Genomic DNA, 13,374 nt, shown 5'->3' on the forward strand with positions numbered 1-13,374 from the left:
TCTGTAAATTAAACAGATGTGCAGTGCAGACAGATGTAGCTACAGTAGTGGTTATGATAGGTATTTGATTGCTTGGGATATTTTCCTACCTGTATCTATTGTACGTCCTTATGTGTACATTCTGATTTAAATATTGTATATAACAGAATTTGTGAAGACAAACGGGAAAAATTCACAGCATGGGTCAGATCCCACATAAGCAACTGCTTCAGTTTGTACAAATAAATCAGATCTTCAAATCAAAAAGTAAATTTATTTAGTGGGCACCGTCTTAAAGAGGATAGATTTCATTTTAAATATGACAACAAAGGGACAACCATGCACCAACAGAAGAGGATTAACAGCTTCGACCAGGAACCATCTATTTCTTCATCCACTCCTCTCTTTCTTTCCTCTCACGGATCACCTCCTCTAGATATGGTACCAGGTAAGGGACATCCTAAAAAAGGGAAGAGGAAATATATATGAGGTTAGCAAAGGAAATCATTATACATCAATATCACAACTTCAGTCTAGATTCTAACATTTTTGGTGACACCAGGTAGGTAGAAGTAGGCACTATGATCAAAGATCATCCAAAATTCATGTATTTATGTTTCTTCCTTGACTTGAAATTTTTTAATTTTGTATTGTGGCAACAATTTTGTTCTGAGTCAGAAATCTGGCTGCAAAATTATGTAGTGTGTCAATCAGTTAAGAGTAAGCTTGTAATGTGAAATGATAATAAGAAAATGTGACTATCAACATGTACTATTTAATTCTACATTCTGTGTAAATATACATTTAAATTACTTTGATGTACCTCTTCAAATTTCGTCCACTGGTCTTTAGGAAGGATCTGTTGTTTCATGGAGAGATCCAGGGCTCTCTTAACCCTGAACATCCGGTCGTTGTAGTCCTTGTCTGGAAGCCTCCTCAGGGCCTCTTTCACATCTGGATTTTCATAGACTGTATCATCGCGCAATAGACCTGAAGCAGAAAACATGCAATGCTGAAGATGCTAAATGGAAAAAAATCAATTACACATTCATATAATAATATATATGAAATACAATATTCATTGTAAACAATATTTTCTCCCTATATTTATACTTTAATATGTAGTCTTGACATATTGTAGTTACAAAACCAGTAGCATGGTCGGGTTTTAAATACTTTGACCATCACATCAGTCTTTGAACTCACCCAGCTTGTTGAAGCCACACATGCTGAAGTACCATTTGCGGAATCCAAGCAGGAGCTTGCCCGTCGCTGTTAAGGACATAAGAAAGAGACACAGACAGGATCAGGAAAGCAGCACAAACTTGATTTCAGAGAAAAGCAAATTCTGCATGAAGGAAGGAGTTATAGAGATACACTACTACTACTACTCATGTATAAAATGTATTTTTAGTGCAAAATGTATTTTTTCTGCCCATTAACCACTCAGATTACCCATTTTTTGGATAGTATACAGCAGCTTGCTATCTGATAAACAGAAATCTATCAAACATGTCTCAGGCGACTCAGGACCAGGTTGGCAATGGGTCTTGACTATAATTAAATAACTTGGGATCTTTTAACAGCAGTGTTTTCTAATCCAGGCCCACTTCCCTGTGTGTCTGGACGTTTGGGATACACCGTTTTAACGCATTGGAAAGACAGACGAAGCAGCATAACAGTGGACTGTCATGAGAAGGAGCTAACATTGGATGACCCCCCGACTGCAGTCAGATATTACGGCACAACATGACACGCTAACAGCTGTTTAGTAATACATTAAGACAGTTTCGATAATTAAAGGGACAGCAGAGCGACTGTCTGGCGATATCATAGATATTGTGCTGTTATACAGTTACTGCTAAGCTAACGTTAGCTAACTAGCAACATTAGCACCAGTTAGCACGGGGACACTAGAGGACACAAACAAGTCAAATGCACTAAAATATATATTCAACCGGACTAAATCTATACGACACAACATTGTGTGTTCCGACATAACCTGTGTCACTCTACACCAGTAAAACGCAGAACTTAGCAAGATAATTTTAAACTGAAGATGTCAGAGAAGAGGGATATTCATTACCTGGTGCCCTCGACGCCATTTTTATCACTCCAAACGACCGCGGTGTATCATGGGTAAGAAGCATTCAGGTCAGGGGGATATTGCGCAACTTTAAACTACGTGTTTACAGCTTACTTCGAAATGTCTGGAATAATATATATCTACAAAACAAAGAAACATCTTTGAAAACTCTCTGACAGGTCAAAGTATCCGTAAACTATGTGAACACTGAATTAATTTGATGATTTCATGTGAAGATAGAACAATCACCATGGAAGTCTATCAAAAAGTGCAATAAGTACTCAGATCCTTCACAATTAGCAATGCAAGATTGTAAAAATTTCCCTTTACTGGGAAGTTCTTCTTACTTTCATATAAGTAATTGCATCAAAACAAGCCTAAGATATTTAAAGTAAAAGTACTGACAGTGTTTACATTTTATTTGTACTCCTGATGCACTCAAATGGAAGCAGTATTTGAAATGATTTCAGCAACTATATTGGATCGTTAAGATCTATAGAATAACTGTATACGTTATAGGATGGCTATGATTAAACTATTGCTTAACAAATGTAGTGGAGCAAAGTACAATATTTCACATTGAAATGTTGTGGAGCAGAAGTATCAGGTAACATATGACATGCAAATACTCAGGTAAAAGTACAAATACTTTGAATCTTTAAGTAAGTACAGTATTTGAGTAAATCCTCTTAATTACAGGTAGTTTCCAATACATGAGCAATGTTTATTTTGTTCACAGGCCCTAAAAGTGAAGCAAATGTTTGGACTGAACCGAAAATAACTTATCACATTTATGGTCTCTTTGGATAGATAGTTGTGGTGAATAGGAGCTGTAATACAACAAATGAGCTGATATACATTGAGTACATTTATTAAACAACACATTTACAAAGCAAACGTTGCATTGACCACTTTTTAATGTCCCCTCATGACGAATCAAAGTGTCTTTTGGAACAAATAAAAATCATTCAATGCGGCCAAAGCCACTTCAGTGCAAAAAGTCTCATCGGGCACAGACACCAGGCGGTCCAGGGAAATGTAGTTGGGCAGGGTTGGGTCATATTGAGCCTTTCCAAGGTACTCAAGGAACAGGTGCCGTTCTCTAACACGCAAAAACTTGGTATTGAGGACCTACAGGAGGATATATCAAATGCTCAAGTTATAATTCTGAATATGGACAAAATATAAAATGAAGTTTGTTCACATTGACCCTAAATTGGTATAAACATGACCAACCAACAGCAGTCAATCTACCTGTGGGAACTTTGCAATCAGCTGGTGGGGCACCTTCATGGTATTGTGGAGGAAGTCAAATATCTGGGTTAGCTTCCTTTTATTGGCAGTCAGCACTTTTGGGACAGCAATAACCATGTGCTGGATCTCATTTTGCTTAAAGCCGAGCTCTATTTCACACACCTGTGGAACACATTCACAAAAAACATTTAAGCACAGCACCTCAAGGACACTCAGTGTTTCTTAAATATGTATTGTCATTTAGTACCTTCAAATTTTCTTTGACAGGCTCCAAACTGCTGCACAGTAATCTGGGGAGCCGAGCTAAGACGTTCCGTGTCTGAAGACAGAAAGAAAACTAGCTATGACTTTTTTTTTTTTTTTTTTAAACCAACAAAGTCACTCTCAGCTAGATAATATAATATACTTCATTAATTGCTAAGACAAAAACATGTCTCAGCTCCTCAATGTGACGTCCTGCATCAGTTAAAGCTGCTTACATTAGAAGCACTGAGGTTGAGTTGCTGCTGGTAGAACCCCAGTCTGTTGTCCAGCCTCTTCACGCTGAAGTTGAGCAGATACGGTGCTCTGGACACCATGGATGCAACAGTCTCAGAACTGAACTTCTTCAACTTGAGATAGTTCACCCTTTGAAACCAAACAAAAATGGAGAACATGAAGGCAGTCTCATTGCAGGCGCAACTGCAGAAAAAGAGCAGGACCCGACCTTTCACTCCTACAGTATCCAGTGTGTAGGCTTATATTGTGGTTAACTTCTCCATGTTTCTTGGGTAGGTGGGAGGGTCGGTGTTATGTTAAGCTCATTTTGTGTGTGTATATATATAAAAAAAAATGGAAATGTCAGTGATGGTACATACTCATTGTACTCTTATGTCTGTCAACATTTCTAAATAAAAAGAATATTAAAAAAAAAAAAAAATTGAATAAAAAAAACATAGTTTTGTGTGGTTTATTTAATCTGACTAATAGAGAAGACCTTTGGTAAATATAAAATAAATCTAATGTGTCAGTTTCTGAGATCTCCTAATGTCACCTGGCCTGTAAGTTTTCCACACTCTCCGTGAGAATGAAGGGGTTGTGTGTGATGATGTAGCCAAAGCGAGAGTCCTCCACCCCGATCTCTTTAAGAAACAGCAGCCTTGGGGCCACATCTGTGTTGAAGTTGAGCCTCAGCAGCATGGAGCCCACGTTGGGCCTTTGTTCAAGCTTCCAGAGGTTTACACCTGCAATGGGAGGATAAATGACCACAAATGTTTAGCCACCAAAGAGATTTGGGTTAGGCCACCATTTTAAGGCCAATACGTTTCCAAACTACAAGTCTGAGGTTTAATTACCTAGCTGTACCAGTTTGCTGAGTGTCTCAGACTTGTCGACATAGTCTCTAAGAGAGGTGGAGGCTGGAGGCATGGCAGAAGGTACAGTTATGCTTACAGCCTCTTTATCATCAATCTCCTCTACTGCTGATAATTCAGCAGCAGCATCTAGATCTGCAAAATAGAGGAAATAAAGACAGAACAACTTATTAAAATCATTTGGAGGTAAAAAATAACATTCAATTCAAATGTTAAATTAAATGTTTATATTGTCAGCAACAGCAAACCAATACGTACCTAACGCCATCTGGCTTTCAGACACTGGCACAGCATCTCTGATTGGCAACAGGGAGCTCTTGTATGCTACAACATTAACTTCTGACAATTCTTCAGTACCCTTGTCTTCCTTGTCTGCCTCGGTTGACAGATGTTTAGCAGTTATGTGATTGTAATAGAACATCTGTTGTTTCCACCTCTGTCTTGTCTGAGACGTTGTATGATTTGCCTTGATTATCGTGGATCCATTTAAGAATTTGGTGGATAACCTTGTAACTGTGGAGCAATGGCGAACTTGAGAGGAATACTGCCAGGTACTCGCCACTGTCTTGGAGAGAAGAAGACTTCTGCACTGTAGACACAGCTGTGTAGAGGAGGAAGCCATGGCAATTCTGCAAGAAAAATAACATTATAATAGCTTAAAGGGCATGCTAAACAATATACAAATAGCTTTTTTTTTTAGTATCTCTAGTCAAGTACAGCTCACACTGTCTGAACAGTATTTTCTTAGAGCTGCATAGCATCACAACAAGAGTTTGTGGTTAGATCACATTACAACTATACACAGTTTATACAATTGCAAAGAATGCTGGAATAAATTATTATTATGGATAACACGTTACTTTACATACAGAGGTCGTTTCATGTGCATATATTGAGAGTGCAGTATACTGTGTGCTTATTATGTTTTATTCTATACATACTGTGTATTTTTATCTGCGAGACAAGACCTTGTTGAGGTCAATAAAGCTTCCCTGATTCTGATCATGTATGAATAATGCGTATGTTACAGTACAATAAGATGATGTAGTAATGCAGTACTATTTCAAGTGGACTGTTTTAGTCCTCTACCGGCTAATTTAGCTGGTCATGAGTTTCACAATAAGTGTTATTATTATTTACACAGAGACATTGCTTTAGTGACAAATGATCTAGCTTCCCATTTGTTATTTATTAACGCAGGTAAGGTATAAAACAAGTTTGAAAGCGAACTGTTGATCTGGAACAAGCTAGCTGGAGCCACATGCATCGTTAAATGCTAGCAAGAATTAACAAGCTTCTCTGAGCCAGGAAACAAAGCGGCCAAAGCCAACACATCATTCAAAATGATAACTTTTTACTCACAAATTATGAATCAAAACATTTACTCCTTAACTCAGCTCCGTCTACCAAGCAGCCGGGCAATGTCATCTGTTTTCACGTGTGCATTCACGGAAGGACATCACGGAAATCAGTCAATGTGGGATGTACCACAGCGATATATTTGTGGGTAAATAAAATGCATATAATAAATTCTTGACGATATAAGATTTAAAATGCTGAATCTAATTAAATAAGTGTATTGTATTTAATGTTACAATTATATTTTTGTATAATCTGTTTATATTTTTAGGTTTTCTAAATACTAGAAGCTGTATTGTAATATATAAAGACCCCTATTACCTCCGTGGTTCAGTCCGCCTTCAGGGTTAGTCCCTGAGTGGCATCTAGTCTTTCTGCCTTTGTGACTTTCTGTTTAAGACGCTAAAACTCATGAACTAAACTTTTTTTAAAAAAAGGACTCTACAACATGGCAGTCACTGTGGCTCCCCGAACACGTCGGAGGGACGATGTCAACTATAAGTTACATTTCCGAATGATAAACGACCAACCAGTGGATGATATCTGCATTGACTTCTTCTATAAGCCACACACCATCTCACTCCTGACAGCTACTGTGCTCTGCCTAATGTACTTTGCGTTTACCAGGTAAAATACACTCTGAAAATGTAACTTTTCCTGCCCTGTTTTCAAAGCTACCAGTACAAAAAACATTCCTGTCCAATATCTAGCTGCCTGTAAGTGAATGTTATAATCACAGTGCTGAATATTTGGGAACATAAGCTGCCCTTTGTCAACATGTGATTCTGCATTGTTACAGGGATGATGAGCACTCTGACAACAACCTCCGGGTTGGTCTGTTGGTGGTTGTGTCTTTCTTCTTGGTCATCAGTGTCCTGGCCTTTCCTAATGGTAAGCTACTTAACCAAACGTGCCTTTGCTGCATCATTAAATGGTGTGTGATTAAGCACATGCTATTTTCTTAGTCACCTGACAAGAATCAGGAACAAGTTTGACCACTAGTGAAAAGTTTGTGTAATCTTTCAGGTACAAATAGTTGATATTCTCTCTTTCTAGCTGGTGAAGTGTGAGGATTTGTGCTCTTCTTTATCTTATGTAATAATAGATTTAATGCTTGGGGGATTCAGACTTAAGGTTATAGGAGTCAAGCAATTTGAAGATGTCATTGTGGGCTTTAGGAAACCGTGAAGGCCATTTTCACTATTTTCTGACATTCTATATACCAAGAGATTATTCACTTTGTCAAGAGGATAAGAGTCATATAAGATTATTTTAACTTTTCAAAGCTTTCAACCACATTTTGACATAATGTGATATCAAATGGTCGCATAAAGAGAGCTACATATTGTGTCTCCATTGAGAAAGAGATGTTAGATGTGGGTGGAAAGAAGAACCAAGTAAGTGGACCTTTACTTTGTCCCCACTGTGATTAGTGCAAACCCACCAAAAGTCACTCACCAATATAATGCTTTCTTCATCAGGACCTTTTACCAGACCACACCCAGCAATATGGCGGATGGTGTTTGGTGAGCATTCATCCACACCGGTTTCACTCACGTTGCATCATTTACATTAGCTTCATTTTTCTGCTTGGATCCAGTTTTCATTTTTCTTTATCCTCACTCACTTTCTCCCGGCCCGGATAGGTCTCAGCGTCTTGTACTTCCTGTTTCTCGTCTTTCTCATCTTCCTCAACTGGGACCAAGTAAAGGTGCTGTTGTACTGGCTGGACCCAAATCTGCGCTATGCCACACGGGAAGCCGATATCATGGTAAGTCAAGTCCACGTCACGGCTAACACTGTGTGTTGGAAGATATGTGAGAATGAATGAATGAATGAATGAATGCATAGAAAAGGCTTCTCTGTGTCGGTTCTCTGTCCCAGACAAATTTTCTCACTTTGTTAAGACAAATGTACATATGTAAAGATGATCACACACAGATCTCTTATTATGAGAGACTAGATCAATATACAGGCTTGGTTATATTAATATAACGGTTATTTAGGTAATTTTATGGAGTTTCTGCTCTTGTGCATGTGGTGTGTGTTGTACAGATTTTGAAGCCCTCTGAGACAACAGTTTACTTTGGCCTACATTTATAAAACTGTTTATATAATGCATAGGATCTCAAAACTAATTTTCTTTTAACTAAATATTTAAAAGTAAAAGTAATATGAGAAGTAAATTAAGATGAGAACACTCCTTCTCTTTAGCTGTAAAACTGTTTTCTTTATTTGCATGCCATTGTGTTTCTTATGATCCAGTCACCTTTTCCCTGACAGGAATATGCTGTAAACTGTACAGTGATAACATGGGAGCGGATCCTGAGCCACTTCGACATCTTTGCCTTCGGCCACTTCGCAGGCTGGGCCATGAAGGCTCTGCTCATCCGCAGCTACGGCCTCTGTTGGACCATCAGCATCACCTGGGAACTCACTGAGGTAGCAAGATATTCAAGAGGGGGTCAGGCTTGATCTGCTCGTGTTAAAATCTCTTACATGAATTTGAGCTGTCATGGACCTAAACAGAAAGTCAGTCTATATGGCCATGAAAGAAAGTCATTACTTGTAATTTTGCTTCAGCTCAGTCTGTGCAGGCAACAAGGATTGTTTGTTTGGAAGAAGCTCATCATGACAAAGCAGTGCTATGAGTTTATGCACACAGCAAGTGCTGTTGCCTAGCCTAACTAGCCTAATACCAGATTTACCCATCACTGAATTGACTGTGTGACACATACCGAGGCCAACAAAGGTGCTAGAATCATTCAAATAACAGACGACGAACAGAATGTAGTCCTTTGATGGAAAAAGCTTTTTTTTAAATCTCTTTTACCACATAAATAAATTCTATCTTCACTCTTCTTTCCATTGTTTTTCACAGCTGTTCTTCATGCACCTGCTGCCAAACTTTGCGGAGTGCTGGTGGGACCAGGTGATACTCGACATACTGTTGTGCAATGGAGGAGGCATCTGGTTGGGGATGACTGCCTGCAGGTTTTTGGAGATGAGGACCTACCACTGGGCCAGCATCAAGTCAGTGAAGCTATTTTTTCTTTTCTTTTCTTTATGATTCTAGAGCTTTGGATACTTTGCATGTGTGTGCGTATCTCAGTAATCTCAAAAGCGTTTATACTCTGTTTTCAGGGAAATCCACACCACCACAGGGAAACTAAAGCGAGCCGTGCTCCAGTTCACCCCGGCCAGCTGGACTTATGTGCGCTGGTTCGACCCAAAGTCCTCCTTTCAGCGGGTAGCAGGCATCTATCTGTTTATGATCCTTTGGCAGGTACTGTGTTCTTTGACCTTTTGATACTTGCTCATACTTGTCAGCATATAGATATATAACATATCCACAAGAAATCTGTTAAAATCTTGTCTGCCTTACATCCTTTATCTTCACAGCTGACAGAGTTGAACACATTTTTCCTGAAGCACATCTTCGTCTTTCAGGCGTCGCACCCTCTCAGCTGGGGTCGTATCCTCCTCGTTGGAGTCATCACTGCGCCCACTGTACGGTATGTTACACCTTGGAAATGACATCTTTACACTGTGTCTATGAGCAACAATAAATCTGATAGACTAAATATAACAAATACAGCCTTTAGCATTTAATCATGGTATTACAAATTGTTTTGGGGATTAGATAGTGGTGGCTGTACAAATTTCAAATTTCCTATTTTCTCCAACCTCTTTCAGACAATATTATGCGTACCTGACAGACACTCAGTGTAAACGAGTTGGCACACAGTGCTGGGTGTTTGGGTAAGTATCCTCTGTCCGGTCATTTTATCTTTTTCATTGTCTCGAAACAAGTTTGGAAGCTGCCTTAATGGTGGTTTTTCAATTTTCTTTTTTCATTGCACTCATCATATTTTGGGTCAGATTTGCTTGTATCCACCTGTCAGTTAAATTGCAGCATTGTTGTTTTAGCATTGATAGCAGGAATCTGGTGAGCAAGGTGACACTGAACTTTGTCCAGAGTCTGGTAGGTCTTGTCTGTATTTATCACAAAGAAAGCTGGGTGGCTATCCCTGTTTTTAATAAAACAAAATCACAACAGCAGCTTAAGGACTATGCCATGAATTAACACTGTCACGTGTTACTGATCTACTGCTGATAATGGTTCAAATATATTGGCAGATGAGGGATGTTGTAGATTTATATGTGACAACCAATGAAACTTCTCACACACATACAACTTAACTGTGAGCTTATACTTTGCACAAGTGGCAACAGTTCAGCCAAAGTTACAGTAGTTAACACTGAAACCACTATTGTGTTGGCCTCTTACTGACTTGTGTGAAATTCTTTGGCTGGGAGCTCCGTTACAGAGAGATAAATATAAAAGAAAAAAATATAAGAATGAAATAAAGAGATTTTCCAGGTCCTACAAGCTGTTTTAGTGTAGTTGAATGAAGTGTGAATGAAATTAATAACGTAATGTTGTCATTGACCTCATCTCAGACACAAAGCTACTAATGCCCTCAGTCTGGCTCTAGTTTCCATAGCAACGAGACAGGCCGTCTCCATCTGAATGAAATACTCAACATCGAGGACACTCTCTTGTCTGAGGTTTACCCCTGCAGCGTAACCTTCAAAATAGAGAGAAGCGTTTCCCACAGCACTGTGGCGAGTGAATATTATTATGGGTGTGAATGGCTGTGGAACAATAATATAGAGCACATGCATTTGGACTCACATACAAGTGATGTGCGTCCAAATAGAAGCTCCAGTGCAATGAAATGACATTTCCTAAAGAGGGGGCAATTGTTAAATGCAAAAACCTGCATTCAGGATTTCTATAGAAACCACAACATTTATCTAACATTGTCCTATTTCCTTTCAGGGCCATTGCTTTCCTTGAGGCTCTCGTTTGTGTGAAATTTGGTCAAGACTTGTTTTCCAAGACACAAATTCGCTATGTACTCCTGTGGCTGCTCTGCCTGGTAAGAAAACACAAGTGTGCATCTGTGTGGACTAATAGAGGATTTGTTTCACTTCAGTCAGTCCAGAACAAACACATCAGTATTATGCAACTATTGTTCTCATGTAAATATAATAACACTACCATACCCTTATGTACCCTTAAAAAAGGGATACCAAGCACCATCAAAGTATGCTACACACCTCCATAACAGGAGGCAGTCTGTACACAACTGCCCAAGGTTAACAGGTGAATGTTCCTTTGTTAGGATGTTGCTTTTCAGTCTATATTAATGGTGTTTATTCTTTTTTGCATCTCTCATTTTTAGGCACTCATCACACTTCTGTGTTTATATGGGATGGTGTGGTTTGAGCAACATAAAATGAAGGTGAGATGTTACTTTGGTTCTTGATTAAATTACTAAATTATATTTTAATCATTAATCTACGCAGTGTTTCACAAGTAACTTACGACCAGCTGAAAATCTTGCTTTACTGACTTGTTCTTGTCTAAGTTAAAGCAACAACAGGCCTTTTTAATAGCAGACATTTTGAGTTGTCATAGTAGGAAAAGCACAGGTGTTAACTCATAACTCTGTTCTGTTAGTGTCCCAGAAAGCCGTGACAGTGTGACATTGAGCCAGCAGGCATAATAACAGGAATCTGAAGCTGAAGTATCATTCATTTTATTCATTTGCACCGCTGCTTTTCCTACTGTAACATGTCAAAATGTCTCCTGTGATAAAGGCCTATAGACTTGAATTACTGTGTAATCACTCTTTAGAGATGCGCATCTTTTTTATTGCTGGTCAGAAATGCCATTCACTCTGAGTTTCTCTGTTAACAGAGCATTTCTATGCAAATTGAGGAGTGTGATGACAGCAATGTTGTCAAATCATGTGGGTTGGTCCCAGATGGTGTTGCAGGTTAGTCTCATGACAAGCAAATCTCCATAAACTCCCATCCTACATGTTGACCATTGTTCTCTCTTTTTCCTCCACAGCTCAGAGGAACTCCTCACATCCTACAAAACGAAGGAAAAGATTTGTGAACGGCCTTGAAGGAAAGAGACAATAAATAACAGTGACACTAAGTATTCACATCCTCTGTGAAGGAGTGACGAATTCACTCTAGGAAGCACCCAACAAGTGGAAACCATTTGCACTTAAATTTACTGAATACTTGTTTAAGTTGCATCAAGGTTTACTGAATCCTAGAGGACAGGAAGAAGACAAACTCACATCAACAAGCCTTGATGTACTATATAGAGTTACAATAACTGTGGGAGTCGGAGGTAAAACACGTGGACAAAATTGCTTTTGTATTTCAGGTCAAATATTTTTTTAAACTGAGCTAAATAACCAAGGAATATACACTGGATTTTGGAGGAGAAGACTGCCTTATTTGCACTGTAAAAACCAGCATGTGAGTTTTTTTTTTTTTGCACATAACCTCTTTTATACCTCTTTGTTTTTGATATTTCTGTTCACTAAATGTAATGTCTTCACTACGGAGCTAAATATCACAATTATTGGTGTTTGTACATCCTTTGAATTTGTGGTGATTCTTTGTTGAATTAATATATTTGTGTTTATATAATAATTGCCAAAAGTGACCACATTAGTTCTGTATGCTTTTCTTCAATCCAAATCACATCATCTGGACACATGTTTTTGTTTACTTTAAATGAGAGGAGAAACCAAGCATTACTGAACCATCTGCACCTTTCACAGGTTATTCTTAACCCTTTTTAATTTTCATCAATGTTGACTTTGGAACTGTCGGAACTGTTGAGATGTTATTTTTGCCATGTGTGTGTTTGTCATGATAGAAGTGAGTGTGAATTGGATATCTGTATGGACAGAAAACACTGTGACATTCAAAGCAAAAGCACTGTGCTGACATTCAATAGCAGAGGATAATCACTGGTGTGAATTGGTGTTTTTAGTGATCCAAATAAATTAAATGTGATGTTTACACTACACAATAAGTGACTGGTTGGCATTAGCTGTTCTTAATATTGTTGATTGATGTAGTTTAGTTTCATATTCAGTGTTTAACAGCATCCTATTTGCTCGACCAACATTAGTCTATTTATGTGTGCTCATTGAATTTGTTGAATTAAACTCTTTTTAGAACTACCTTGCCTCAGTGATTGCAGTCCTATGATTACAGTGCTTTAAGCATAAGACTATTCTGTTTCTTTTTTTTCTAATTTTAAATTCATGATTTTTTTTTAAACCTACAATATAACAAAGAATTGAAAGTGTTTATGGATTAATATAAAGAGAAAATTCCCATCATTGGAAAATGGAAAATCTCCTGGGGTATGTATTTTTTGTTTATACAGAAAGAGTCATAATACGAAGATTGTTAAAGATTGATAAAATGTGTGGTATAGCTTGATTTCATCAGATTTTG

General features: G+C 38.2%; 3 protein-coding genes across 3 annotated transcripts; 1 reads left to right on the forward strand and 2 right to left on the reverse strand.

The window, feature by feature from the left end:
* Window positions 1–233: 233 nt before the first annotated feature.
* On the reverse strand, window positions 234–2,129 carry uqcrb (ubiquinol-cytochrome c reductase binding protein). The gene is made up of 4 exons (XM_070846597.1): window positions 2,066–2,129; window positions 1,186–1,251; window positions 803–969; window positions 234–439 (listed from the first exon to the last, which is right to left on the reverse strand). The coding sequence occupies exons 1-4, from the start codon at window positions 2,127–2,129 to the stop codon at window positions 362–364; spliced, it is 375 nt and encodes a 124-aa protein (XP_070702698.1). The 3' UTR covers window positions 234–361.
* Window positions 2,130–2,915: 786 nt separating this feature from the next.
* mterf3 (mitochondrial transcription termination factor 3) lies at window positions 2,916–6,113 on the reverse strand. Its single transcript, XM_070846580.1, has 8 exons — window positions 6,034–6,113; window positions 4,930–5,300; window positions 4,654–4,806; window positions 4,353–4,542; window positions 3,799–3,946; window positions 3,567–3,638; window positions 3,320–3,481; window positions 2,916–3,196 (listed from the first exon to the last, which is right to left on the reverse strand). Exons 2-8 carry the CDS (start codon window positions 5,291–5,293, stop codon window positions 3,002–3,004), a joined length of 1,284 nt encoding a protein of 427 aa, XP_070702681.1. The 5' UTR covers window positions 5,294–5,300; window positions 6,034–6,113; the 3' UTR covers window positions 2,916–3,001.
* A 365-nt stretch (window positions 6,114–6,478) lies between these two features.
* Window positions 6,479–13,050, forward strand: ptdss1b (phosphatidylserine synthase 1b). The gene is made up of 13 exons (XM_070846427.1): window positions 6,479–6,657; window positions 6,830–6,921; window positions 7,512–7,556; window positions 7,677–7,801; window positions 8,314–8,472; window positions 8,912–9,063; window positions 9,175–9,316; window positions 9,433–9,545; window positions 9,727–9,792; window positions 10,877–10,976; window positions 11,283–11,342; window positions 11,801–11,879; window positions 11,957–13,050. Exons 1-13 carry the CDS (start codon window positions 6,479–6,481, stop codon window positions 12,028–12,030), a joined length of 1,386 nt encoding a protein of 461 aa, XP_070702528.1. The 3' UTR covers window positions 12,031–13,050.
* Window positions 13,051–13,374: the final 324 nt, after the last annotated feature.

The sequence above is a fragment of the Pempheris klunzingeri genome, chromosome 16, assembly GCF_042242105.1.
Source record: "Pempheris klunzingeri isolate RE-2024b chromosome 16, fPemKlu1.hap1, whole genome shotgun sequence".
Taxonomy (NCBI): Eukaryota; Metazoa; Chordata; class Actinopteri; order Acropomatiformes; family Pempheridae; genus Pempheris; species Pempheris klunzingeri.

Coding starts and splice junctions, on each gene's coding strand:
- mterf3 (XM_070846580.1), bottom strand. CDS start 5,293: ATGGCTTCCTCCTCTACACAGCTGTGTCTACAGTGCAGAAGTCTTCTT. Junction 4,543..4,653: donor CAGCAAACTGGTACAGCTAG/GTAATTAAACCT, acceptor CTCCCATTGCAG/GTGTAAACCTCTGGAAGCTT. Junction 3,947..4,352: donor GTGGAAAACTTACAGGCCAG/GTGACATTAGGA, acceptor TTGGTTTCAAAG/GGTGAACTATCTCAAGTTGA.
- uqcrb (XM_070846597.1), bottom strand. CDS start 2,129: ATGCTTCTTACCCATGATACACCGCGGTCGTTTGGAGTGATAAAAATG. Junction 1,252..2,065: donor AATGGCGTCGAGGGCACCAG/GTAATGAATATC, acceptor TGTCCTTAACAG/CGACGGGCAAGCTCCTGCTT. Junction 440..802: donor AGTGGACGAAATTTGAAGAG/GTACATCAAAGT, acceptor TCCCTTTTTTAG/GATGTCCCTTACCTGGTACC.
- ptdss1b (XM_070846427.1), top strand. CDS start 6,479: ATGGCAGTCACTGTGGCTCCCCGAACACGTCGGAGGGACGATGTCAAC. Junction 6,658..6,829: donor ATGTACTTTGCGTTTACCAG/GTAAAATACACT, acceptor GCATTGTTACAG/GGATGATGAGCACTCTGACA. Junction 9,064..9,174: donor TACCACTGGGCCAGCATCAA/GTCAGTGAAGCT, acceptor CTCTGTTTTCAG/GGAAATCCACACCACCACAG.